We start from the raw sequence: 24,936 nt of genomic DNA, 5'->3' as shown, positions 1-24,936 counted from the left end.
GTTTGCGTAATATGTTTCCTCTAAATTGCTAAATTATTATTTTAAAACATACTAAAATTCTTCTGGCTTGTAAGAGACTCAGTGGAAATTATATATAGCCAGGAAAGATGGTTTATCTCCCAGTTATAAAGTAGAATGAGAGTTAGAAGCTTATTGAGTCCCATTTTAAAAGCTGTCAAATAACACAACAGCCACCTACATGGTTTTTTAAGGATCATATCTATAAATTATATTTTAAAGTGATTTACAGTATTTTGAAACTTTGTATTGGTTCCAACATCTGTTTAGAAAAATCAGTATCTAATCTGAGAACTAACTGAAAATGTAAAGTCATGAGCAGGTCAAGTAGATTTAATTTATGAGTCAGTCTGTTGAGTTAGCTTGTAATAACTGAATCATGACAGTGACATTGTCAGAGTATTCCTGTAAGCTTGTTCGGAGTGTATGGCTGCAATGTGTCTTGCAATTAAAATAATATATTTCTGGTTTAGTTTGGATTTTGCTTTTTCTTTGACTTTGCAAAATTATTTCAAAATTGTTTATTTTTCAGATATTTTGCACAGAGAAAAAAAGCTATATTCTAAAGAGAGGAAATGACAGAGTATCTAAGATCATACATCTAAGTGTCCATAGTGTGAAAACCCCAGGTATGCATTATTTTAGTAATTTAACAACTGAATTGAAATCCTGAACACTCTCCCTTGCAATATTTGCAATGATTTTGTGCTTTTATTGGAAATCCCATAAGTATTTTTAAAAGATCAAAACTGTTTTTCCTCTAAGCCTGATTTTCTGGTTTTCCATTTAGGCAATCATGAACAAAACCTGCTTCAGCTCTATGCCTGAAATCTTACTGGGAGGAGGTAACTTGCAGTGTTGTAAGTTAGGAGTCAGTGTGAGCACGGCTCAGAAATCCTCCTGCAGATGCACGGCGCTCACCGGAAACAATTGAGAATGGCAGTGGTATCCTGCAGGATGTGTGCGACGTGCTCAGCAGGGGCTTGATTTACACAGGGCCACATTATAGATTATACATTCTGGCAATTGTGGTATTGTTATTGCTGGGCTGTATCTAAGCACAGGAAGTACATATAAGCACATTTGAAGTGATAACATCCACCCCTGTTTAAAAAGCGATACTTTATTCTTATATGTAATACAGTGTTTGCAAGGGAAAATAGATAATTTCCTAACTAGTACTTGGCAACACTTTTAGGGGAAAAAGCTGATTCGTTATGGGAAGGCCACAACCAGCATTTACAAATAAATCCACTTAAACTTTAAATCACTTTAATTTTTTTTTCAGTGTGGACTGTAATCCAAGATCAGGAGGGAGACAATGCTTTGCCATCTGAAACACAAGAAAGTTCAAAATAAGTTTTCAGTGTGCCACCAAAACCACAGTGCTAGGTTTCTGTTAAGGAGAATGAGTAATACCATTCTAGATGTGAAGGTTGCTGTGAGTGGGTAAGAATTCCATCTAACTGATAGGGCAGACTATGTATTCTGCAAGAAAATAAATGATCCCAACTAAAATCTTCCCCTATTTCTTCAGCTCAATAAGAAAGCCCACCCACCATACCCACTTAGCTGAAGTTGCTCTGTGCATACTTGTCTAACATTAGGGTTCAGGAACTGGTCTGTTCTCCATCCTACATCCCCAAACCAGGATTTGGGAACACATTGCCTCCAACCTTGGTGTGGAAGGAGGAATCTGTTCCTGCTGCTGCTCCCAGGATGTGGGATGTGGGTTCACCCTCAGCTCTGCAGCTGGAGACAGTGTGTGTTGAGGCCCCTGTCAGAGCCTCTCTCCCCATTTCTCTTTAACAGTGTAGGCTTCAGATCTTTCTATGCACCCAGGGAAATTACTGATCAAGACAGGGCTCTCCCAAGTTCCTTCCTGGAAGGGGATATGGATCTGTTCAGAAGAGGGATGCAATAACCATTTCTGATTTTGTATGCCAACCTATCACAGACAACACAAACTGACAAAATATAGGTAACACGTTGTGCATGCTGTGCCTATTTCTTATTTTATTTTGCCAGGCAAAATAGATTAAAATTAGTATCAAGTTTTCCTCTTGTTCCTCCAATGATAGAAAATTACCAGGGAAGAGAAAATAAGACAGAGATTTTGCTCTCTCAAAAGGCCTTCCAGCTAAATGGATTTTTTTTTAATATTATGAAACATTCTTGCCTGCCTTAATAGACGAGAAAAGTAACAGTAGAACTGTGAAACAAATTGATACATCAAAAAATATTGACCCCTGGCCCACAGCAAATCTATATTCGTATTTGTAATAGTGTTGCAAATTGATAATACAATGGTGTGCTGATGCTGTACTGTGTACATTGATTTGTTGATATTATGGTTATGGGTGAGGTTCTAAACAGACACTGCAAGATAATAAAGGACTGACCTACTAACAGATCTAACAGTGATGTGACAAACACATACATAAAGTCACCCAAAGCCTAATGAGTTGTTTCACAGTTTCATGAAAAACTTTTTTTTTGTCTTCCGTCTATATTATTTAACTTTAACAATACATTTGCCTTTATAAATTTATAAATGCTATGGTCTGAAATTTTTGTGCTGACAGTCAAACTAACATTGAACAGAAGTATAGTTATTCCAAATGTCATACTTACAAAATTTTGAAATGATAATGTTGCTGATGCCTCCTAATATTAATATGCCTTTGCATTGGGGTAGCCTTGTTACAATCTTCTTTTGGATGTGTCAGCTGCTTAAATAAGATTTGATTTACAAAGTAATGCTAAGATAATGTTTAATTTTAATTAAGATCTTCACTATTTTCCTGAATAGGAATCTCTGTCCCTGGTTTTAACTTGTAATACCCCATTTAACAAAGGAGTAGCTTCAATCATGCTTAGAGTACTTATGCAAGTTTTCATAGTGGTTGCAGGGATCAGAGCTGTAAAAACAAAGATCAGGTGATGATCTCTTCTTGGAACACACTAGGATATGAGCCTCTATTTTTATTTGTAGTTCCTAAGTCTGCTTATTAAATAGACAATAATAACTTTAATCAGATATATTTATATTTTTGTGTGTCACTGGTGTCAAACAGCACACCTACATGGCTGCAGCATGTGTGAATCTTCCTGCAGTACATTCAGGCTTTGGCTTTCATTAGGCAGTAAGACATGTTGCCTGCAAAAATATCACATAACTTGAAGAGGAGACTTTAATTTCACATGGGAAATGTATTTCATCCCTCTTACATGACATCAAAATCATTGTGCCCTTAATTGTGATTGTGGAAATGAAAATACCAGGCCATAGGATTTGCAATTAGCTTGAGACATCCAGAGGAAATTCTGTAAGTTGCTTTAGTCTCTTTATTTTGCCTTGTCTGAAATTTGTCTGATTGTTGTTTGAGTTTATAAGAGCAATTTTCAGTAGAAATGTCTATGTTTCAATTGAAGTGCTCTAACAAGATTTCTGGTCTCACTTAAGCAATATAACAGAACCCCCAAAACAACTGAGTCGTCTTTAGGTCTTAAATATTTGATTTAAGTATTCTACTAAATACTCAACAAGGTAAGAGTTCCTTAAGCAGAGTTTAAAGATCAGCCTGAGCCATGCCTCCTGCATTTCCTTCTCCAATACATCTGTCAGGACACTGACCAGCTGGGCTGCCAGATGTGCTCCTCCACATTTTGGATAAGTAATCACTTGGGCCTGGGATGCACTGGACAAGCTATGCCTGAACCCATTTGCAGTTATTTTAGGTGACACACTAAAGTGGTCAGCACAAGCTTAGAAGACTTTATCCAGCACTTCGACAGCATTTCAGAAGAAATTCCTTGGGATTCAGAGTCTAAGATGTCATTTCAATTAATCGTCAGGATGATGAATATTATTTATTCCACTCTAAGATTAATTTTAATCTAAAACATAGTCAGATAGGGTCAATGCAGGCAAAATGATATTTCTTCCTATAGAAGCCCATCTAGATGTAATCCAGTTTGCTTTCCTGTCTCTAAATTTGGTCTGCAAGGGTAATAACAGAAGTGGATCCTGCAAGTGGCCTAGGACTCCCTTGCACTTGAACCTGATGTAGTTAGGCAAGTCTGTTTTCCCATCAAATAAAATTATTATAAACAACAATATTATGAATTGAAACTCCTCAAAGTTGTTAAATTCTGTCCAGTTTGGAAGAGGAGCTTTATCAGGCAGATCCTCAGTGAGGCAATGGAGCCCAGTGGGCAGAGTGCTGGACAGGGATTGAGAAATCTGAGTTCTCTTCCAAACTCTCCTGACTTTTAAACGACCTTGAGCTATCACTTCTCTGTGCTGCGGTTTCACAGTCTGTATGAGCAGGATAATAATCCTCCACAAAGGTTTTAGAGTTGCTGAAGGAAGGATCTATATGAACACAGCATTTCTTCCACTAGCCTGAGCTAGATGCAGCTATTAGAGGTGGTCAGGATTTGGTCAATTCCTCATCTATTCCAGAAAATCTGAGAAATTTCCATTGTTAGACTCCTTGCTTTCAGTTGTCCATCAAAACACATTTTCATGTTAAAGGTCTTTCTTATCTTTCAGGCCATTACAAAATATCTGCAGAAAATTCCATTTTATTTAGTTATGCATGAATACTCACAGTTCATACTCCTGTTACTGGGAACTGCAAAGTGCCTCTCAGAATCGTACAAATAATAACTTAACATGGATAATGTATCTTTGACCTAAAAAAGGAAGGAGTTTTGCAATATTATAATTAACATCTGTGAGGGAAAAAATTATCTGTTAGTTTATGTTATAGGATATTTTCATTTGACTTTTACTTTGAAAAATTCCCTTTGAAACAAAAATTCTTTTTTTTTTCAAATTTATCTTGATTTTACACATTTTGTGTTAATATACAACAAGCTCTGTGCACAAAAAAAGAACAGTCTACTTTCAAAACTGCTGAATGGTTTGACCTCAAGGGCATAGAAACTGTTGACTCATTGTTTTTACTGCATATAATATTAGTCCTTTGTCACATCCAGGGAATGACATCATCTTCTTCATTGTTAGCAGCAGGTTTGAATAACAGAAAAAGTGCAGCATTAGTTGTCTACTGTGTTTGTTCTTAATAAATGAATGGATATCTGGTACCAAGAATCAGATCAGGGTTTTTGAGTAACATTTAGAACAAGTTTGTGCCCAGACCCTGCAAAGAGCTTTGCTCCTGGCCACCATCTGCAGGGCAGTCGAGCTGGCAGGAGCCCGGAGCCTGCAGAGGGAACATCACTGATGGTTCTGGCTGCTCCAAAGTGATAAGAGGAGGCAGGGAAGAGGAGACTAAGCACAGAATGAAACAGATCTGTTCTTCAAGGTCAGCTTAATAAAAGGAATCCCTGCACTTCTGTGAATCATACTTCTCTGGAATCTAAATTTATGAAAAGTAATTATCTGAAAAGAAGTCATCTCTAGGACACGGAAACAAAATGGGAACTGGTTATCTTCAAAATGCACCATTATAAGTATTTCATCCATTCCAAATTTTTATTCATGTCCTTTAGTCTTCTACTCCCTCTAACTGAAGTATCTATGTCCTAGTCTCAAAGAGTAATTGCCTATCAGAAGTATTTGGTTATATCTGCTTCATGGAAGAGGGATACATCATTAAAGAGAGTGATCAGGCTGGTAGAAGTCTTCTTTGAGGTGAGAGACCACTTTCTTCTGTGGCAAAGAAAATTTTAACTGTTGCTTCCTGAACAATATGTATTCCCAGTGAAACAGAGTTTACTCAGGAAGAGATTCCTTGAGAGTCTGATAAAGTGCCAAATCCTAATCTGCGTTACCCACTGCCTCTAAGTTTTCCCAGAAAAATGTGATTATTTAACTCTAAAATTATACCTTTGTGGTTCCAAAAATATTTATGCTGAAGATAAGTTTCTGTTTTGAGAGAATGAATCAAACTGTACTTTGAAAAGCTGAAATCCATACAACTGTGAGAGAAGCACCCAGGCAGGAGGCTGGGAAAGCTGGAGGCAATGGGTTAAGGAATCCAGGATGGCTCAATCACAGAGGTCCACATACCAAGGGTGGACTCAGGCAAGGGCTACACACATGGAAATACTTCTAGAATACCAGAGCTAAGAAAGAAAAAAACAAGCCATGCTCTAAAATATCAAATTCAGACCTGTTAGCTTGGAAGCAAAAGTGATCTCATGTATTGACCTCTTCACTTGTGCAGATAGAGACCTGCCTCGCATGTAAGTGGCTCAGGTTGGAGCAGGTGCATCTATCCCAGTTCCTACCCCAAACTTACACCCCAATTTTCAGACTTATCTGTTGTGAGAAGTAAGTAATGCTATACTTTTTTCTTTCATGTTTCATATGTTTTTGCTCTTTTTAGTTCTGGTCCAGAGTTTGTCTTCAATCAACATTTCCAAAAGGTCTCAAGTAGCATGAATTTTGGTGAGGCCAAATCACTTGATTTTCCCTCACACTATTTAGAAGAGGCTTTACTTGGACAAAAGCAATCATGCCAGCCATTTCCCTTCATCCTTTAAAATTACTGGCCACCTCTAAAGAACTTGGCCTCTCTTTTGTGTCACTTTTTGACAACTCATTTGAGTTAAACAGGTTGCCATGGCCAAATTAAATGCTTGGGAAATGGACCATACAATTAATTTGCAATAGTAAGTTGTCTCGGCATCATTTCTCTTCCTCTCAAGGGGAATGCTGGCTCAAGCAAAAGAAAAGATTAACGTAATAAAAATATTCTAAAGACATCCTGTTAATTGTCCCAAGCTCAGATGGTATTGTGTATTCTTCTGTTGTGCATACCCAGCAAACAGTGTAAAATCCAGAACTCCTTCCCACTGTGAAAGCAGAGCTTCAGTGCTACAGGATAATCCCAGCCTTTCTGGAAAGCAGATGGAAATGTGGTGTGGCAGAGCTTTGCTTTGGGTTTCAGAGGTGAGCTCAAATTTGCCCCATTTATGAATATAACAATATGATTTGTTAATTTAGACACATCAGCAACTTTAATGGAGAGAAAAAAGGTTTGTGTGAAAAAGGAAAATTGCAAGCAAAGAGCAAATTTGGGGGGAAAAAAAGTATTTTTTCCTCCAAATATGCAAATGAGGTCTCCCATGTTTGTTTGGGGACAGAAAACACTTGAGGTTTTAAATTCAGCCAAAACAGAAACTTTCCTTTACAAATACATTTGCAGTGTTGACCTTGAATATCACATTAAGTGACAGCAAATCTCATAGGAAAATAAGTTAATATATCAAATAAAACTCAGAAATATTCACAAGTGGCTGAGTGAAGCAAAGCTTGCAGAGGAGTTAGATTAAACAAGAGCCTGTAATTCTCTATTTGCTCTAAAATGTCCTTAACAAGGACAAAGTCTGATTTTTGCTTATATGAAAATAGTCATAAAATATGTAGGAAAACACAGAATGTTGTTTGCTTCAGTTCCTGTAAACTAATCAGGCTGAATGATGAGTCTTCCTGTAAGTGGGAGCACTGCTGAATACTATGCATGAAACCCTGTTCCTCCCCTCATAAACAGCTCAAGCTTTGCCTATGTATTAGTGCAGAAAAATAAGTATTGACTTATTCACAAATTACTTTTTAGGCACTGGATTCCCAGAAATATATTTGTATAACAGCATTTAGAAGCAAGTGAATGTGTTAATAACCAGTTTCTTTTTCATTTTATGGCCTTAAAGACACTTTGATCTTATAAAATGATGTTTGTCATCTCAGCTGTGGGGCTCACTTCCTACCTCTTCTTCTAAAATGAATTTTTTACATCAATTCAATATGCCCCTTTTCATTTTATTTCAGACTGCCAATTAAGATGTTTCTTAATATTTTATCAAACAAACAGGTTCCCTACAAGATGCTAACTTTTTCTTGGGTTGCTTTTTTATGTCTTTCCAGAATGAAGTATTTTGGATGTGGTACAGTTTGTTCACATGTCAAACATGGATTTTTTTAATTCTGTCATTCCCCAGAACAGTAAGGAGAGAAAATAAATCAGATGTTTTATCTGATTGTACTTTGATCAGGTTTTTCTCTGTTCTCAAAAAGAACAGTGTGGAGCTTCACTTGCTCCACAAAAAGCATTTTTAGCTCTGAAAATATTTCAAAGATATATCAGTAAAGCCAGACCTAACACTTAAGGGTTCTACTCATCTTAAAAAAAGACTCATTGCTTTACCATGGTCATAAATGACCATTTAGGATCTCCTGGTATTTAATCTCCACTATATTAGCTGTTAGTAGGAGCCAAAATTGGACAGAATTTCACTTGCCATAATACTTCCTATCACTCTCCATCAGTGACATAAGTGGGTGATGAAAAATGTCTGTAATTGTGCTTCTGGGTACATCTTGATACATGGCAATCTAGGAAATACTGACAGTGTGTGTGACACACGTGGGAGAGATGTGTGAGCCTTCCCAGCAGGGAATTTTGCTGAGTTTGAAGTATAAATTGAAACTAAAAATGGTCGTGATTAAGGTCATGGTGGCCATGGAAGTCTAGAGGTCATGGGAGGGCTTGTGGCTTTTAGCAGAAAAGGCAGAAAAGGTTGTGAGCAAACAAGGAAATAATGCTGCCTTCCTTGTGTGATACTCTTGCTATAGGCAGAGGATGTTGCAGACTGTTCTGAACACTGAGTAATTCAAGAAAACAATACAACTGTGAAAACCCAAAAGTTAGATTTCAAGTGTTTTCTAACTCCTTTATTACCTTCTGAAATTATACGGCAAAGATCCAGAGCCTAGACCTTTGGGAAATCTCTAAAGAAAAGTCCGAGGAAGACATTCTTCAAAATAATTTACCATTTAGTTTCCTCAGCATGGTGGAAACTAGATAGAGCTGTTCTGGCTCCCCTCAGTCCTTCCATTTATAGAAAGTACCCAATAACATTTAAACCTTTTTGAAATGTTTGGGAGACTTCTCTATGCTCCAAGGGAGCTGGTGTTCTCAATATTTAGGATATGTACTCAAAATGGTTTCTCTCTTTTAGTGTCTCCAGTGCAAAATCATTACATTGCCAGAAATAAATTAAGCCTAACTTGTGGGGAAAAAAATTGGATTCCATCGTGTGTTTCATATTGTACCATTATGAAAATGGTATATTAAATTCAAATACTTCAATTGTACCATTAGATGTTGTCATTATGTGGCTGGCTAATTGATAGGTTATTCCAATGAACATTATAATTTTAGACTTCTAAGAATCATCCATGTGAAGAATTTCCAAACTTCAGAGAAGTAAACTGGGTGTTAGGAAGGAAAAACATGTACTGAGAATATTTCCTAATGCATGTCACTGAAAAATCATTACATAACTGCCATGTGCATTCCAGGACTTGGTGCAGTCTATTTTTAATACCCGGTATGAAAGAACTTCCTGCTACTTTTTCTTTTTGAAAGCTGCTTTGTGGTTCATTAGAACATGTTGCCAGGCCAAGTTTTCTGTTACCCTTAAACCTCACTTTTACTGCTTTTCTTTTTAATAAAACGGAAACTGTATCAGAAGGAAGAATGTGCTGAGTGTAAGATACCTTTGAGAGTAATGTACGTTGTGTAAGTGTTGCAGTGGTCCCAGAACTAAGCACTGCCAGGCCAGGCCTAGTCTTAAACCCAAAAAGAAATCTAGACATAACAAACACATACATATTTAAGAAAGGCAAAAGAATTTGTATGCCAAACAGCAGCACCTAGCAAAAATTTTCAATCTTCTGTTTATGAAAGCAGATTTTTTTTAAATTAGAGTAGTTTTAATTTCATATTGATCGCCAGTGTTATCACAGGTCACCATTTTGACCATAATTTGGATAATCATGACCATTAACATGAAGCATTTTGCTTAAATGCAATGAAAATTTTTCAAACACAGGCTATGCAAGATATTTCAGAACATTTTAACTGCAGAGAAAGTTTACAGCATTAGTGTAGTTTTACTGTTAAAATCCTGGACAAACAGACTGATAGAGGTGAGATGGCCACAGGGACCACCATTTTCACCTCCTCTGGCTTCCTGCAAAACAAAGGCCACAGGACTTCCTGAAATAATTTCTTTTCAAGCAAGAACATATCATTTAGGCAATGGTTCAATCAAATGACAGACAACCCACTAAATCTGCTGAAAGTATTTAAAAGTATTAATTTTATAGACAAAAAACACTTGTAACTTGCAAATTAACAGGCAGTCCATTGTACATTAGAAAGGGCTTCCGTGACTCCGTTGCTTTCATCCCTAGCAGAGGAATGGGAGGACAGTTTTTGGTGCCAAACAGCACTCGGTGGTAATTGCTGTAACTCTTGCTGTGAACCTGCTCCTCTGGCGGGGAGGCAGTGGAACGTGTCAGGCACAGGACTGGAACAGGTCATACCTCAGCTGCCTTCCCTGCCACTGCTCCCACAGCCCCCACCAGTGCCATCCCAGCATAGGGAGCAGCTCCTGAGTTGCCTCAGTTTTCACAGAAGGCAAACAGTCAACTGTGGGAGATGTGGAGCCCATTGGGGGACTGTTAGATGATGCTTTCCCTGGGGCTTGTCATGGTAAACTGCGCTGACGAGGATATTTAGGAACTCCAAAGCTAACAAAATATTTGGACTTCCCTTTCTGTTGTTTTGACATTTTCCCACCAGCAGCAATTCCTTTCTCCCTTCACTCTGCCGTCTCTGTAAAGTTTCATCTTCACAGAATACTTTTGGATCATTTACTTCTGCACTTTTTTAGATCTTTACAGTTGGTTTTGTTGCCAAAGAGAGTGGTCCAGTCCTCAATCATAGTGCTCCCAATCTCAGCTGAGCACACTCCCCTCTCCCTCTTCACATCAGAACACTCTGGGTTTATTTTCCTTTATTTTCATTTTTGTTTTCAGAGGAAATATATTCACCCAAAAAGGTGAAATCTGACCGAGTTCTGCTTATTTCAACAAAGTTTTTATTAAGAAATTCATTGCAGGTCACTTAAAAGTCTTCCACTTCTCTGCTTAACCTTGTCCAGTGCTTCATAATAACATCCAGTTTTCGGTTGCTTGTCACTGTTTGGGCTGGTATTTTCCAAGCCAAGCGTCTGCCTCAGGTTTAAGTTTTGGCAGTTGCCAGCTAAACCACTGTAGTAATTTTCAAGAATAAGGTTAAAAAAATATTTTGCCCCTATTAAAAAATAATAATCTGGTTGCTTCATTCAGAAGTGTTGGTATCCCCATTACAGAAGGAATTTGAAATGAAACACCGTTGCTGGTCTACTTTCATCCATGCACCTTTAAAGCAGCAACTTGGAATTTGGCAGTACCGCTGCTGTGGTTTCACAGATGTGCATCCAAATGTAAAAAAAAGTTGTAAGACTCAGAAAAAAAAAACAACTCAGTTTGCATGTGATTGGTTAAGAATGGTTTGCTTTTGTCATTTTGTTAAATTTTCCAAAGGCCAGCCCGAGCTGACGGAGTGTGCTCCGTGTTCGGTGGCTTTCCTGGAGCAGCGGGTACTGCCTGTGCCTGAGGCAATGGGGACCACAAGTGCTCCTCCCTTCCTGTGAGATCTGGGTGCCTCTCCTGTGTGCATCACCTCCCTTTGTCCTGCTGCTGAGAAAAGGAGGATGGGTCACAAAAGTGGAAGAGTTTGGGAGGAGGCCTCCAACCAGGGAGCAGAAAGGGAGAGAAAGGAGGAGATGAAGGCAGTAGAGTCCAAGGAGACAACAATTACTGACCAGTAATAATTCTCCTAGGACATCATGGACAGAAATCAGTTGTGGAAGCAGTTCTGCATGACAGGGGAAAAAAAAGATTATGCATATTTACATAAAGAGATTCTGCTAGGCAGTGGGAAGGGGTATGATATATTAGGTAAGGAGGTTAATAAGCATCATGGAGATAAAGATAAGATGCCGGAGGAAATAATTACAAAAAAATAAGAGGGTGGATGTGCAGATGAAGCAAGGGAAACTAGGAGATGAAAATAGAGTGTGAAGTGTGTAAGAAGGCAGGAGCCAGGGAATGGAGAGCTGGATAAACACAGCGTGGAAGAGAAAGAGCTAGGAGTTACCTTAAAACAGCACAGAGGAGAAAAAGAAGGCAGGAGCCAGGCAGAAGAAAGCATCAAGGGAAAGAAGGGGTGTGAGTACAGACTGAACTCTGAGAATAAGCTGATTTTCTGAGTCAGACATATATGCAAATTGTGATTTATCTGTAATGGTATAGGAACAGGAATCAGGTATGACTAACATCTATAGCCACATTTTCTTTTCTTGTTAGAGATCTTTATTGCATATTCTGGATGTCTTGAGCCAGAGCCCTGGAGTTAAGGTGACCGCATGTCATTATCTGTTTATTTTTCAGGCTTCCTCTCTCTGATTTTGTTAACAAACATTCTAGTGCCTAAAGTACAATATACGGCTTTTTTAACCACAGTAAAAAGTCTTTCTGCAGAATACATTCGAAAATGCTACAAGTAATTTTGAAATGATAGGTAGGGCTGCCAGCAGTGTCTCTCACTGGCAGAGCAAAGCAAGGCCCTGCACTCAGCTCGATGGCCTTTCACTGTGGGTGTTTGTCCTCTAAGAAGGCTTGCACCATCCCCATTACATTGTGTGTAATTCATCACAGGGGTCAGCAGCACTGCCTTGGCAATTTTACCTCCCACTAGACAGGAACACTGCCTGGAGACACAGGAACAGAGAGTGGGAGAGGGCTGGGTGCTGCCCATGGGCAAAGCAGAGGTGGAGGTCACTGAGCAGCAGCCAGGGAGGGCTGCCCCGTGGTGCTGCTGGAGCTGCAGAAACACCAGTTCTACTCCTCCAGTGGCAAAGCAGGGAGAAACACTGAAATTTGCCCCTATCATGGTGATTCAGCTTGCAAGCATTTGCCATTTATGTTAAAGAAATTCCAAATTTTTTAATATAAATGGCAAATGCTTTCCCACAAACAGCATGTTTGGTCTGTCACATTTTCTGCAAGCTGAAGGCAAGCTTTGCAGAACTGAGCTTTACTTTCCTTTTGAGAATGAAAGCAGCACTGCTGTCAGAAAGTTGAGTTGTTGGTGTGTATCAGGTGATAGAAAAAATTAGTCTGCACATGGTCTGACATGCTTTTTTAACATATACTTGGGAGCTGCAAGTGTTGATTTGCTGTCTGTGTATCTGTTTGTCATACTGATAGCTTAAATCCACAAATTACACTTCTAATAACAACTCCTAGGGTAAGGTTGCTGTTACTGCTTGGTTCCTCCTAAAGATTGAACAGAGCTAAAAGTTGGTACATTGACCTATTGCTTCTTGAGGCAGATCTCTGTTAAAATTCTGACCTACGTCCCAGCTAAAAATGTGTTCAATCTTTTCTTAATTTGTACTAGATACTTGTGTACATTACAAAACTGTCTCGCAATTTGGCAAATTAAGTTGTCTGTGGTTTGCTCTGGAATTGCAGAGATATTGCAGTGCACTGCAGCATTGCATAATGAGGTTCCCCAGACTTTCCTTACTCGAGTGAGTAACAGCAATTCTTATCTCTAGCGAGCATCAGATTCATCCCGTTTTTGAGAAAAGAATTAGTATCAAATATATGATGGGCATGTTATGCCTTGTGGCTGCAATGTTGTTTCAATTAACTTCCCTGAATATACCACAATGGAAAGTGTCAGCTTTTTGCCTCAGAGGCCTATAATTAGATTAAATGAATACTGTTAATTATCTACTACCTTCTTTACACAAAACAGTATGTTTCCATAAATTAAAGTGCTCGTACAGGAAGGAAATTGTTGTTCTCTCCAATACATGCATACTGTGCTGGATTGTGGATACTGTTACTCTATCACAGTGTAGCACAGCTCTTTGTCTGCAGCCCTTATTTACAGGAGCTAAAACAAATTACATCTGAAAAATCCACAGACATCACACTATTTAAAGCATATATGTTGGTGCAAGGAGGTGATATTACTAAGTGTTACAGTGCTCATGAAACAAATACACTTTTCTCTTTGACAGATGTTCTCTACAAAATTCTCTTAGAGAGATTAAGTATAGCTTTGTTTGTGTACCTACAGTCACACCCTCGAGGACTATGTTATGTACAGAGAGAAAACTGCTTTTTCTAACAGAGTGTACTTCTTTCAGAAAATTTTAAAAAGTCCATCCTGTAAGAAGCATTTAGAGTTAACAGCTTGGTTCCCAGGCCTGTGCATATTCCAGCTAGTGTAGACTGAAAATCTCCTCTGCCTTTTCTCCAGCATTACTATATGCAAGCAAAAGTTCCTGACTGATCAATTCGCTGCCATCCTGGCATGCCTGATTGGGAAGTGCAGATTTTCAAATGGTGGTACATCACCTCTAGGGTAACATATCTGAAGCAGAAAGTACTCTTTTTGATTTGACAAAGTGTATCCCAATGTCCCTATTTCCATCAGAATAGATGTTAATAACTTCAGGCCTGAACATGCGATCCTCCCTCCCCAGAAAATTACAATTAACTTTTGCAGAAGCCCTCATTCTAGCCTGCAATATACTCCGCATATAAATGTGATCTGTACCCAGGATTGCTCTTGTGTTTCATTAAGGTCAAACCCTGAAAAGCTTTTGAATACTCAGTGTTCCTACAAGGCATCACATTTTATTGTGGTTTGTGCTGTGTGTATTTTCCTTTAAATGTTCATTAGCTTTGTGTATAAAAATGTTCATTAAAATATCATTGTGCTGGTAATAATCTTGATATTGAGGAGTGAAGAGGGCTGTGTTGCAATATAAATGCTGCCCCGTTTCCTGCTCTCAGGGTGTAACAGGAGAAAGAAAGACCATCTTGATAGGCACTATCTGCTGAAGGAAAACTTTCACAGGAACTGTGAATCGACTTTAACCTCTTAGTGGCTGCACTGTGAAGAAAATGTTTCCAGCTTCCTAGACAGAATTAGGCTTCTTTAATTTAAAAGACTCTCATAAATGCTAGTGGTCCTTATAATTACTGCTACAAATATCAGAAAACAGTTACAGAGGAACAAAGAAATGCAACTGGAAACATGGTTCAGTGGTCTTGTACTTCCCTGAAAAGCTGATTATACTTTTGGCTGATTCAGTTTCTTTCAGAGGGAATTTACCCTTTCTGGCAGTTTGAGTCTGGTTGCACTAAGGGCACAAAATGCATCTGGGGATGAGGAAATTGGCTCGGGGTCCTGTGTGTGTCGAACTGAATTTTGCCACCAAGCTCTAGATTTTGTCTTTTAGCCCGAGTGCCCCTTGTTTTGTCAGATTCAGAAGCTATTTTAACACTAGTTTAAAAATAGAGCCATTTCAGTTGTTCTTTTGCAGGTGCCTTGCCCAATTCCCTGCTTTCCCTGCATGACTTATCTTGTAGGATAAGCAGTAATGAAAGGTCAAGGTTATTCTGAAGTATCCAGCATCGGAGAGTTCTCTTCCTCATAGATCCTTAAGCTGAACTTCGCACAATTACAACTGATACTGTGCTGAAAGGTAATTCAAACAGGGAAAAAGTACAAAATGACAAGCAAGAGCCTTTGGCACTGTAAAATGTCCCTGGTGTGCTTCTTCAAAACGCAGAAGCCATTTTACCACTCAGAGCCATGGCAGAAGTGAATTATTTTTTTTTTTTCTGAGTGAGGCTCTGTAAATTAGGGCTGCAGAGCCAGGCTTAACACATCTGGCTCTCAGAAATGTGCCATGTACTTTACATCCGAAGATAATTTTCTCGCCTCTGTGACACAGAAGCCAAGAAGCGTGGATTTTTCCTCCCCCCTCTCTCGCCTGTCTGATTTTCAAATGTAACACAAGATTATGAAAAGCTCCTGCTGGCAGATACACCTTGCTAGCCATCTTTTTAAAGGAAACCTGGAGACAAACCTGCTTGGTTTTGCCTTCTAACGTGAGCTGTGCTGGGAGAAGATGCTTCTGCCTCCCTGGACGCGGGGCTGGGGGAGGAGAGCCCGGCGCAGCAGCGGGAGCCCCGCCGCCGCCGCCGCCCGGCAGCGGCCACAAAGATGTGTTAGAAACATCCCCCCGGCAAGACGTGGGTCCCTTCTCTGTACTCACTGCGGCTGCGAAAGCACCGGAGTTACGCTGAGGAGACTCCAGTCCCGGCTGCGGGGAGAGGGAGGAAAGGGAGGGAAAAAGAGAAAAGGAAAAAAAAAAAAAAAAAGAGAAGGAAGAAGGAGAAGATAGGAAAAAAAAAAAAAAAAAAGGGGCGCAGTGCGAGTTGCGGCGGCGGCGGGAGAGAGGCGGCGGGGGCGGCCGGGGTGTCCCGAGCCCCGGGGCCGCGCAGCGCTGCCCGGCCGGCGGCCGCCCCGGGCCTGGCGGCGGGGGCCGGGGCGCAGCGAAGCGGCGGCGGAGCCCGCGGAGGAAACTAAATAAATAAAATCAGACTGTTATTTAAGGCGCGTAAATTTAAAATTATTTGGACAGGAAGAGCAAGGGGAGCGGAGCCGCAGGAGCCAAAGTAACGGTTTCGGAGCCGGGCGCGGCCCCCCCGCCCCGCGGCCCCGAGCCCGGGCGCTCCCCGGGGGCCGCCCGACCTGCCCGCACCTCGGCCGGCGCGACCCTCCCTCCTCCCCGGGGACCCCGGCAGAGTCCTCCGGGAGCACCGACATTTTGAGTGCCTGTGTGGTGGGGCAGGCTGTGCTGAGAGCCGGTGAGAAATCTTTCTTTCTCTCGCTGTCCTTCTTTCTCCATTTTTTTTTCCTTTCCCACCCCCCTCCCCCCCTCCCCCCGCCATGCACAGAATAACAGTCCCCACGGAGAAAAGCAAAAGCTTTCCTCCCCTCGCTTTTTTGAGGCAATTTCAGCACTTTACTCAGGAGATAATAATGTCTGGTTCCTTCTGGCTGCCTAGCGAATTCTCAGGTACATTTGTGGAAGAAACCCTTTTCTTTCTTTTAGAAGATGCAAAGTCGTAGTTTTCTACTGTGTTAACTCTTTCTTTATGTGAAAAATGCAATGGCATTTCCTAGGGAGCTAATATCTTACCCCACCATGGAATAAACCATTGATCCCATCCCTCTCCCCACACTGAAAGATGGAAAGAAAGTATTTTCCTGTACTTAAATGTGCAGTGGCTTATTGCACTGGAGACTGAGCAGAATTCACCTTCAAATACCTTCTCATTTACTCTCCCCCGGCTAAGGGCAGGGCAGTGCCTGAGTTAGCCCTGCACCTCTGCCCTTCTCTCCCCAGCACCCACAGATAGGGTATTTCACCCTCTCGCGGTGCTGCTGCCACAGATGAAACTCTCTTCGTTCCCTGTAGGATCCCTTTAGGATCTGCCCCTTTCCAAAAGGAGTTCAGCAGCCCCCGCCGTTGTTCCGAGGACAATTCAGAAACAAAGGTCAAGTGTAACAGCTTTGCTCATCCTTGTAACCGAAATAGGGGAGAGGGCTGTTTCCCCATAGTTGTGTCCTCACACAGCCTGATCACTGTGAATCCTGGTACAGCTACATTTTATGCTCTATTTCTTCACATTTTTCTGTGCTTGCTGTATTTGTTTCTATTTATACCTCTCATCTCGATACTGCACTGTTTGCTGTCGATTCCTGGGCTGCTGCAGGGCGATCTCTGCTCCTGCCTGGAGACTTACTTGGCAGTTGGTTTATGTCTCAATAAAAGCTCTCAAAATTCTTTAATTCCATCTCACACGCTGCAGTTTTGCATCTCTGGGCAAACATGATTGTCGACATTTTCACGAATACGCGAATTTTTGAAACTGGACTTTTTGATGTTGCCAAAATAGTGGGGGGGGAAGCGCCAAAGCAGTTTCTGAAAGCACACCCGATACTACAATCCTTTTTAGGTGTCAGGATTCCCTATTAATAAGACTTGCTTTATATTATTTTCTCCTCACTCAGTAAGTATAAAGACTTCTGGAGGAAAGCCATTCCCCAGCAGCCAGGCACCTTTTGTCAGTGACAAACCCTGTAAGGTGCGTGTAACCCACCAGCTGACGAATTTCTTTGGTTTCCCAGAGGCTCTTTGTAGTAACTATTAACTTCCTGGGATAATAGAGAGCAATCCTTGCTTTCAAAGTATTTAACTAGGAATTTCAATTGATAATGTTGTTTCCGATAAAATGAGGGGCTCACTGAGAAAACGCAGCAGTAAAGTCAGATAAAACACACCTTTAAACCAGACTATCGCCCGTGACTCAGCCGCCGAGGTTTTGGGCATGACCAGGGGGTGATTCTTCCTGGCTTTAACCCTGAACTCCTGGCACGCAATAAAAGCCGCTATTTCTGACTAGGCGGGGCATTTTTCTAGGAAGAGAAGTTGTTCTATCAAGCCACTGCTTAAACTTCGCCTTAGCGTAAATTAAATGCTGATGAAGCTCCAAACGGGTTTGGAATGAGGTTTTTTAGAAGCACAGGTGAAAAAAAACCCCAAACAAACATGAGAAAGCTGGATATTACCTTCTGGTGTAGCACGGAATTCCTCTTTTTGAGAGGAATGGAGAAGGAAAAGTCTTGGAGCATCCTCCAGGACATGAGGAAAGGAAGATGGAGAGCAACACAGAGCGATTTGGGTCACTTCACCTCGGGGACCTGTGGATTACGTTGCTCGGTTTAATATTTCAGGTGGTTTAGTGCTCTTTCTACCAGGAATTTTGAGGGTTATTTCCCCAGTAATGCTTCCTATGTGCTGTGCTGCACCGATTAATGATCATGCACACAAATTTCATATTTCACAGAGGTTTTTAATCAGAACACAGCAGTGTGACAGAGCTTATAGTAAATGTGACAGTTTCAGCAAATTATTTTTTACTTGAAAATGTAGTAACTGATTTTGTGGGGCTAATTAAAAAAAAAAAAGTTAAAAACTAAACTAATGTACTCCCTCTCCTCTTTTAAGTGCTATTTAAAGTAGTATTCATTTTGCATTGATTTAAAACCTTCTATTTTGCACAATTGAAATTTAAACTATTCAAAATGAAGCACTTTAAACTGCCCATCTGTCCAACAAGTAGATCCTGTACAAATGTTAAAAGTTTCATAATAGATTGTTCCCGACAGGGTGCTGAGCATCGTTAGCTCCTGTTGAGGCTGGAGAGGCAAATGAGTTTCAGTCTGGTGAATACTCTCAGCTGTGTTGCAATGGAAAATTTCCAATGGTTAAATTGTGTTTTAGGTGCAAGCAATAACTTAACTTCACTAATATCAAAAGTGCTGCTTCCTAAATGTCACTGTATTCAAATATTCTTGTTTTGTGAGATGCTGTCATTCAAATAGTTTATTTCCAGACAAAACAGAATAGTTGGTGGAAAGCAAATATTACTTAAAGAACATCTAAACTGCACTCAGCAGATGAAGCAACCAGAAATCTTGTACTGCAGCCTTCGTGTCCTCTTGCCTCTGACAATGGTTCTCTGCTGCTTGTTTTGAAACTAGAAAAAAACGTCTTGTGCAGTGCACAGTAAACACGAACTACTAAACTGAGCTGTTTAAAACCTCTGGCAATCAAAGAAACACCACTTACACTGTTTCTGGTAACTAAATTGAAAACCAGATTGGTGAAAGTTTAAATACACAAAGAGGAAAAGTGTCATCTACATTTAGAAAGTAAGTGACCTAGTTCTACAAGCTCTTGTTAGTGACAAAATACAGTTACTGCCTAAAGCATCTAAGCGCCATCCACTGTCCTCAGGCCGTCCCCTTTGACTTCCAGCTCTGCCTGTGCAGGTGACCCCTTATTTAAAGGATGTTTTTAACCAAAACAGGACCTCAGACTCTTGAGCCCGACTGAAAGGGGTGGGGGGAGTGAGAAGGGAGGGGTGTGTTGAGAGGTGGGAGAAATCACAGTAAACTATTTCCTTTTCTTAAAAGTCCAGCAACATTAAGCGTGTGAATAGTAGCTCTTGTATTAATGACTTGATACAAATGACCTAAAATAAATTGCAAAAGTTGATACTGGAAAACTAGATATGAGCAACCAACATACACACAGATGGGCCTGTGAGCACTGAGTAAAGTGAAAGGTATAGGAAACTGCTGGGAGCATGGATTTCAAACATTTCTGTTATCTAAAAACCCACCTCTGGAATTTCTTGAGACTTACACTACCAGCTGTTCAGGGGAAAAAAAAAAAAAAAAAGTGGCAACAAATGCCGTTAAAAAGGAGGGAAACACCCCAAAAAGTCTGCATGCCCTCACGTCCAAAGGAGACCCCATCCTAGCAGGGTTCAGTCCATGCTGGGGGGGAAGGAGCTGCTGGCCTCCAGGAGCTCCACCACGGCCGCCCTCCTGTACAGCTTGGCCAGGTCGTAGGCGGTGGCCCCCCGCTTGTTCTGGTGGCCCACCTTGCACTCGGAGCGCGCCAGCAGCAGCTCCACCACCCGCACGTGCCCCTCCTGGGCCGCCAAGTGCAAGGGCAGGTTGCCGTCGTTATCCTCAATGTTAACATCGGCTTTGAACTCCAGCAGAGTCTGCAAAGTGTCCAGAAACCCCTCCCTAGCTACGTCGTGGATGACAGCGAAGCCGGTACTGTCTTTCAGGTTGGGGTTCGCCCCGTTACTGAGCAGCCGCCGGGCGATTTCGGGGTTCCCGAGTTTCATCACCTATGAGAGAGAGAGGAGAATTGGATACCGCGGGTGGGGGGATTGCTCCAGCACTGCCTCCCGTCCTCACTTCTCATCCCTGGCTTTCGTCAGAGCCCAGTTCTCATTTAAAGCAGACAGAAGAGCCTCGCTGTAAAACTAATGACACACCAGAACGTCTAGTTTTTAATGTATTTGTTACTGAACTCGGTGAAACTCTGAAAGATGTTATCACTTCGGTGGTCATAGCTTTCTGCCTCAGAGAGATTAATGCCTGAAATAGCATAGAATGGGATAAAACAGCTTTTTTGTTTTGTTTTTTTTTTTCCCCCCCTAACGAGGATCATCTCAGTTTCTTAACATATAAAAATTAGGTATAGTTCGGTTTTATTTGCCTAAGTATTGAGACACCTCTGCATTACTGTTTAATCTTGTTAAATAGCAAATATAGGGTCTCTGAGGAGCAGATATTTTACCTCAGCAACAGCAAATGTAGAATGTGTTTTTACAAGCTTTCAGGTGTTTACATTGTCTGTACATTATGATAAAACAAATATTTGGACTGTACCATAGCTCTGTCTGTTGAGAAACACAAATGCTAAAAGAAATTCTTCTCCCCGATATTCGTGTTTCATTAGGTGACCCAAAAAGGAAAAGTCAAAGGGAATGTTTCAAAATTACTGAAGTTCTCTTCTAAAATCAGTATATTATATTACACTTTCATAACCTCTCTATAAGTAAACTGTGGCTATGTTCTGTTGTTAAAACATCCCTTAAAAAATATACAACAACAACAATAATTGGATTTTCTGACTGTTTCTCAGGGAAAAAAAAAAGAAAAAGCTTCTTTCAATTTTCTCAATTGCACCATAAAACTATCATAATTAGAACACAAATCTCTCTTATTTGTAACTTAACAGCTTGCACTGATTTCCTTGTAATTCCTCATTTTTTGTTTGCACACTTTCCAAAAACGAACACTGTAATGTACAATGTGTAATCTCCAGCCTATACGCAGTATTTTCCTGTCCTTGTAACTAGTCTCATTGTAAGTATAAAATTCGAAAAAAACTAAACTCTTTTCTATTTCCTTAGAAAGAGATCCACACATCGATTTGAAAATCTTGGTTAAAAAAAAAAAAATCAGCATAAACAAGCATTACAGTGCATTAGATTTAGCATAAGGTACAATTTCTACAGGGGTTTGCTGAAAATCTCTCCTGATGAAAAATATATATTAAGTTTTTTAAGAAAAGCCAGTTATAATAAATACATTTATGTACAGCGTTTGAAGTGTAAAGCAGCCTAGCATGTTATAACCACAGACAGGAGCAGAAGTGCAGATAAGACAGGCTGGGATTCAGGAAAAGAGATCTCTCTATGCCCCAAGGCTTCCAGCTCCTGACTGCCACTTCTTTCACTTCTGACGAGAGATGGAAGCGATGTTAAAAGAAAACAAGATCATTGTGATCTCTCTTTGTTTAGTGAAATCCGGACATTTTGATCTCTTTTTGAGAGCCCAGGCTGTATTATTTGTGAATTCAAAACATATATTTGGGTTAAGTGGGAGTTTTCAGTGTTCAGGCCAGGGGACTGAAGTGTTCAGTTAAAGATGTGAGGGGGAGAAAATCCCATAAAAGGTGGTGCTTTTTGGCTGTGGGCTACAACTGAACAGCAAATGTCCCCTATATTTGCAAGGTTATGCTTGGGGGGAGGGAGGCGAAGAAAGAGAAAGCATTAATTGAATAAGTCTGACGAAGAGCATTAGGGCAGGAGATGTATTTGAGGCCTGCATAGGTGCACTTCACCAGAAATAAAAAGGACAGAGCAAGATAAGCCGAGTAGCTGTTTAATTAAACATAAATGAAGAGGAAAAATATAAATTAATTGACATTAATATAGGAGCATTCTCTCCATTGTAATTGAGAGAGAGATTACAGACAGATTATCTCAGTCTAGCAGAGTGCACTGACAGAGAAGTCTTTCGAGCGTGGCCACGCACCCACAGCACATTTCAGGATGATACATATTGAAAATAAGTTGACAGATTCTCCTGTTTTGATTTTTGTTGTGGTTCATTAGCTCAGTTGTTATTAGGCACCCCTAAGAAGTATCGTTAGGGCACGGATGCATGTTTAATATAGCTGGATGCTATGTCATTGTGTAAAATATACCTTAATTCAGGATATGGACAGTTAGCTGCTTTTAGAAAAAAATATCCAGCATTACTCTAGGACAAATTGGTTTTCAGCCCTTGTCCCGAGGATAAAACAACCAGCTAAATGTTTCCTGCTTTCTTAAAGAATTTAGTTTGTCTAAGTCTTTAATTTAAACCCTTTCACTCTCTTAAAAGTTGCTGCAAGTGCCTGCAGTGCAATGCGATGACCTATTTAGGTGTTAACAGGACAGCGAGGAGCTCACAGATCTCCAGCTTCAGCGAAATTATCAAAAAAAGGGTCATTCCTGCATTATTAGCAAGAGGTGCTTATTTTCCAGCTCTAACATTTTGATATTAAGCCAAAAAGCTGTAAATATCTCGAGTACATTCACAGGTTCTATGCTGTTTGAAAATCCACTTTCTGAAATTATTACCATGGTTTTGGGGGAAGGGGGGAGAGGGGTTAAAAAACGATTTTACTAATGTGTAAAATGAAAAAGACCTACAGCTCCACTTCCACATTTCATTACTTACACCTTAACTACAAATAACCACACTTATTTTCCCTCTGGATTTATAAATCACATCTTTCATTATTTGGTAGGTATTCTAGCCTTTTTGCCATCATTATCTGATAATATTAAAAGCAAAATCTTTCATCAGCTCCAATAGTTAGCAGTTGGACAGGTTCCAACTCCTGCCTGCACAACTACACAGTTAAAAATTAGGACACAGCACCCTATACGATCAGAAAGGAAATAACTGGAAGCAGTGCCCTGCCAGCCGATCCGAATAAAACAAATTTTAAAGTCTTAATTATGAATAAAAAAGCAAGTGATTCAGCTGGAACCCCGACTCGCAGGGCTAGCTTTTAATGTACATCGGAGGTCCTCGGTTCTGAGCAGCATGCTTCCCAATGAGAAAGGTCATTCCCACAAACAGAGCATAAAGGAAAAGTATCATCCACAGCAGATCCCAGAACCCAGACGAGCCACGCTTTAAAAGCACATTGCAAGAAAAAAAAAAAAAGGAAGAAAAAAAAGATATAAATCCTAAGCTTCAGAGAACAGAACATTTGTGTTTACAGACCTGCTATGAAATCCTGCTCACCTAAGCTGATTTCTTTTCATCTCAGCTCTCTCATTCCTTGCCTCCTCCCCACGAAGTCACAAAATATTAGCAAACTCGTAGCCCGTTTGACATTGAGGGTGATCCCCAATTGAAAGAATGGTTTTGACCAGTTTTATTTCAAGTACGTCATTTTAGGGAGTTGGAGCCACTAAAAGTTATAAAATATGGCATCCAACGAGTTTGAAAAACCACTCGAATTTCATCCACCAGCCTGCTTAAAATGTTGTCTTTTTTGGAAACCCGGGTCACGTAGGTACCAGTGATGAAATATTTTCTCCCTCTCTGGATACCAACCTGCAGCGCAGTCCTCCCAAATCCATTTTGTGCATTGACGTTTACATTCTTTTGCAACAAATTAGTAAGTTGCACTAGGTCCCCCTTGGCAGCCGCGGACGCCAGCTCGTTCCCAGAAGGCTCGGCCATTCTTTAGGGTGACTGACGATCGGAAAAAAGATGAGATTTTTTTTTTTTTTTTTAACCAGGCATGGCATCGGAGACTGACAGAAGGATTGGGATGGTTAATCTTCTGGAGTAAGACCTTGTAGTAAATACTCGTAAAAAACCTCCTTGCCAAGAGCCCGCCCCTAACTCACACGTGATTATTCAGCAAAACTGCAGCTCCACTTGAAGGAAGATTTCTTTGGTTCCACATATAGAGCAACTCTTATTAAAGACTTTGGCCACTTTCGCGGCGGGGGGAATAGATTAACAGCTATACAATATATTGTATATGTTATAGGTAACATATATACACGTACACCGGAGACTCACTCAGACCTGAGATCTTGGAAGAAGAAGACAACCCACCCTGTTCACAGTCGGTTTCTGAAACTTAGCAGCAGCAGCAGCTCCGAGGAAAGATCTGTAGCAGTGTGCATCCAACTCCCGCTCGGGATCCCCCCTTCATCCCACTCCGTCGCCTTAGTCCGGGCCCAGCAGGGAAGGAAAGGACGAGCCGCGCCCGGAGAGGGCCGGGTGCGGCGGCGGCGACTATCCCGGCGCCCAGCTCGCTCCCTGGGTGCTCTCGCTCCCCGCAGCAGCAGCAGCAGCAGCAGCAGCTTCACTCCCGCGGCCCCGCGCAGCCTCCGCGCAGCGGGCGGGCGCGATCCCGGCCGGCGGCCGCCCCCGG

At 40.8% G+C, this 24,936-nt stretch overlaps 2 protein-coding genes across 3 annotated transcripts; both read right to left on the bottom strand.

Moving 5' to 3' along the window:
- Window positions 1–1,120: 1,120 nt before the first annotated feature.
- LOC116448202 (translation initiation factor IF-2-like) lies at window positions 1,121–16,589 on the bottom strand. The gene is made up of 4 exons (XM_032118329.1): window positions 16,515–16,589; window positions 15,847–16,083; window positions 4,635–4,719; window positions 1,121–1,351 (listed from the first exon to the last, which is right to left on the bottom strand). The coding sequence occupies exons 1-4, from the start codon at window positions 16,587–16,589 to the stop codon at window positions 1,326–1,328; spliced, it is 423 nt and encodes a 140-aa protein (XP_031974220.1). The 3' UTR covers window positions 1,121–1,325.
- A 2,072-nt stretch (window positions 16,590–18,661) lies between these two features.
- CDKN2C (cyclin dependent kinase inhibitor 2C) lies at window positions 18,662–24,918 on the bottom strand. 2 transcript variants are annotated; one of them, XM_032117347.1, is made up of 3 exons: window positions 24,615–24,918; window positions 24,102–24,242; window positions 18,662–20,539 (listed from the first exon to the last, which is right to left on the bottom strand). In XM_032117347.1, the coding sequence occupies exons 2-3, from the start codon at window positions 24,228–24,230 to the stop codon at window positions 20,165–20,167; spliced, it is 504 nt and encodes a 167-aa protein (XP_031973238.1). In that variant the 5' UTR covers window positions 24,231–24,242; window positions 24,615–24,918; the 3' UTR covers window positions 18,662–20,164. The 2 variants fall into 2 exon arrangements, with proteins under 2 accessions (XP_031973238.1, XP_031973239.1); XM_032117348.1 differs by having other exon boundaries at window positions 24,102–24,918.
- Between the last annotated feature and the right edge of the window lie 18 nt (window positions 24,919–24,936).

The sequence above is a fragment of the Corvus moneduloides genome, chromosome 9 (assembly GCF_009650955.1).
Source record: "Corvus moneduloides isolate bCorMon1 chromosome 9, bCorMon1.pri, whole genome shotgun sequence".
NCBI lineage: Eukaryota > Metazoa > Chordata > Aves > Passeriformes > Corvidae > Corvus > Corvus moneduloides.
The sequence above is the reverse complement of the archived record's forward strand: the minus strand, read 5'-3'. Positions and strand labels throughout refer to the sequence as shown.

Excerpts from the sequence above, each read along its gene's own strand:
- LOC116448202 (XM_032118329.1), bottom strand. The coding sequence starts at position 16,589 with ATGTCGGTGCTCCCGGAGGACTCTGCCGGGGTCCCCGGGGAGGAGGGA. Across the intron at positions 4,720-15,846 it reads TAGAAGGCAAAACCAAGCAG|GTCAAAGATACATTATCCAT; the intron begins GTTTGTCTCCAG and ends TTCCTTTTTTAG. Across the intron at positions 1,352-4,634 it reads CAGTAACAGGAGTATGAACT|ATGGCAAAGCATTGTCTCCC; the intron begins GTGAGTATTCAT and ends CTTGTGTTTCAG.
- CDKN2C (XM_032117348.1), bottom strand. The coding sequence starts at position 24,230 with ATGGCCGAGCCTTCTGGGAACGAGCTGGCGTCCGCGGCTGCCAAGGGG. Across the intron at positions 20,540-24,101 it reads TTGGGAGGACTGCGCTGCAG|GTGATGAAACTCGGGAACCC; the intron begins GTTGGTATCCAG and ends TCTCTCTCATAG.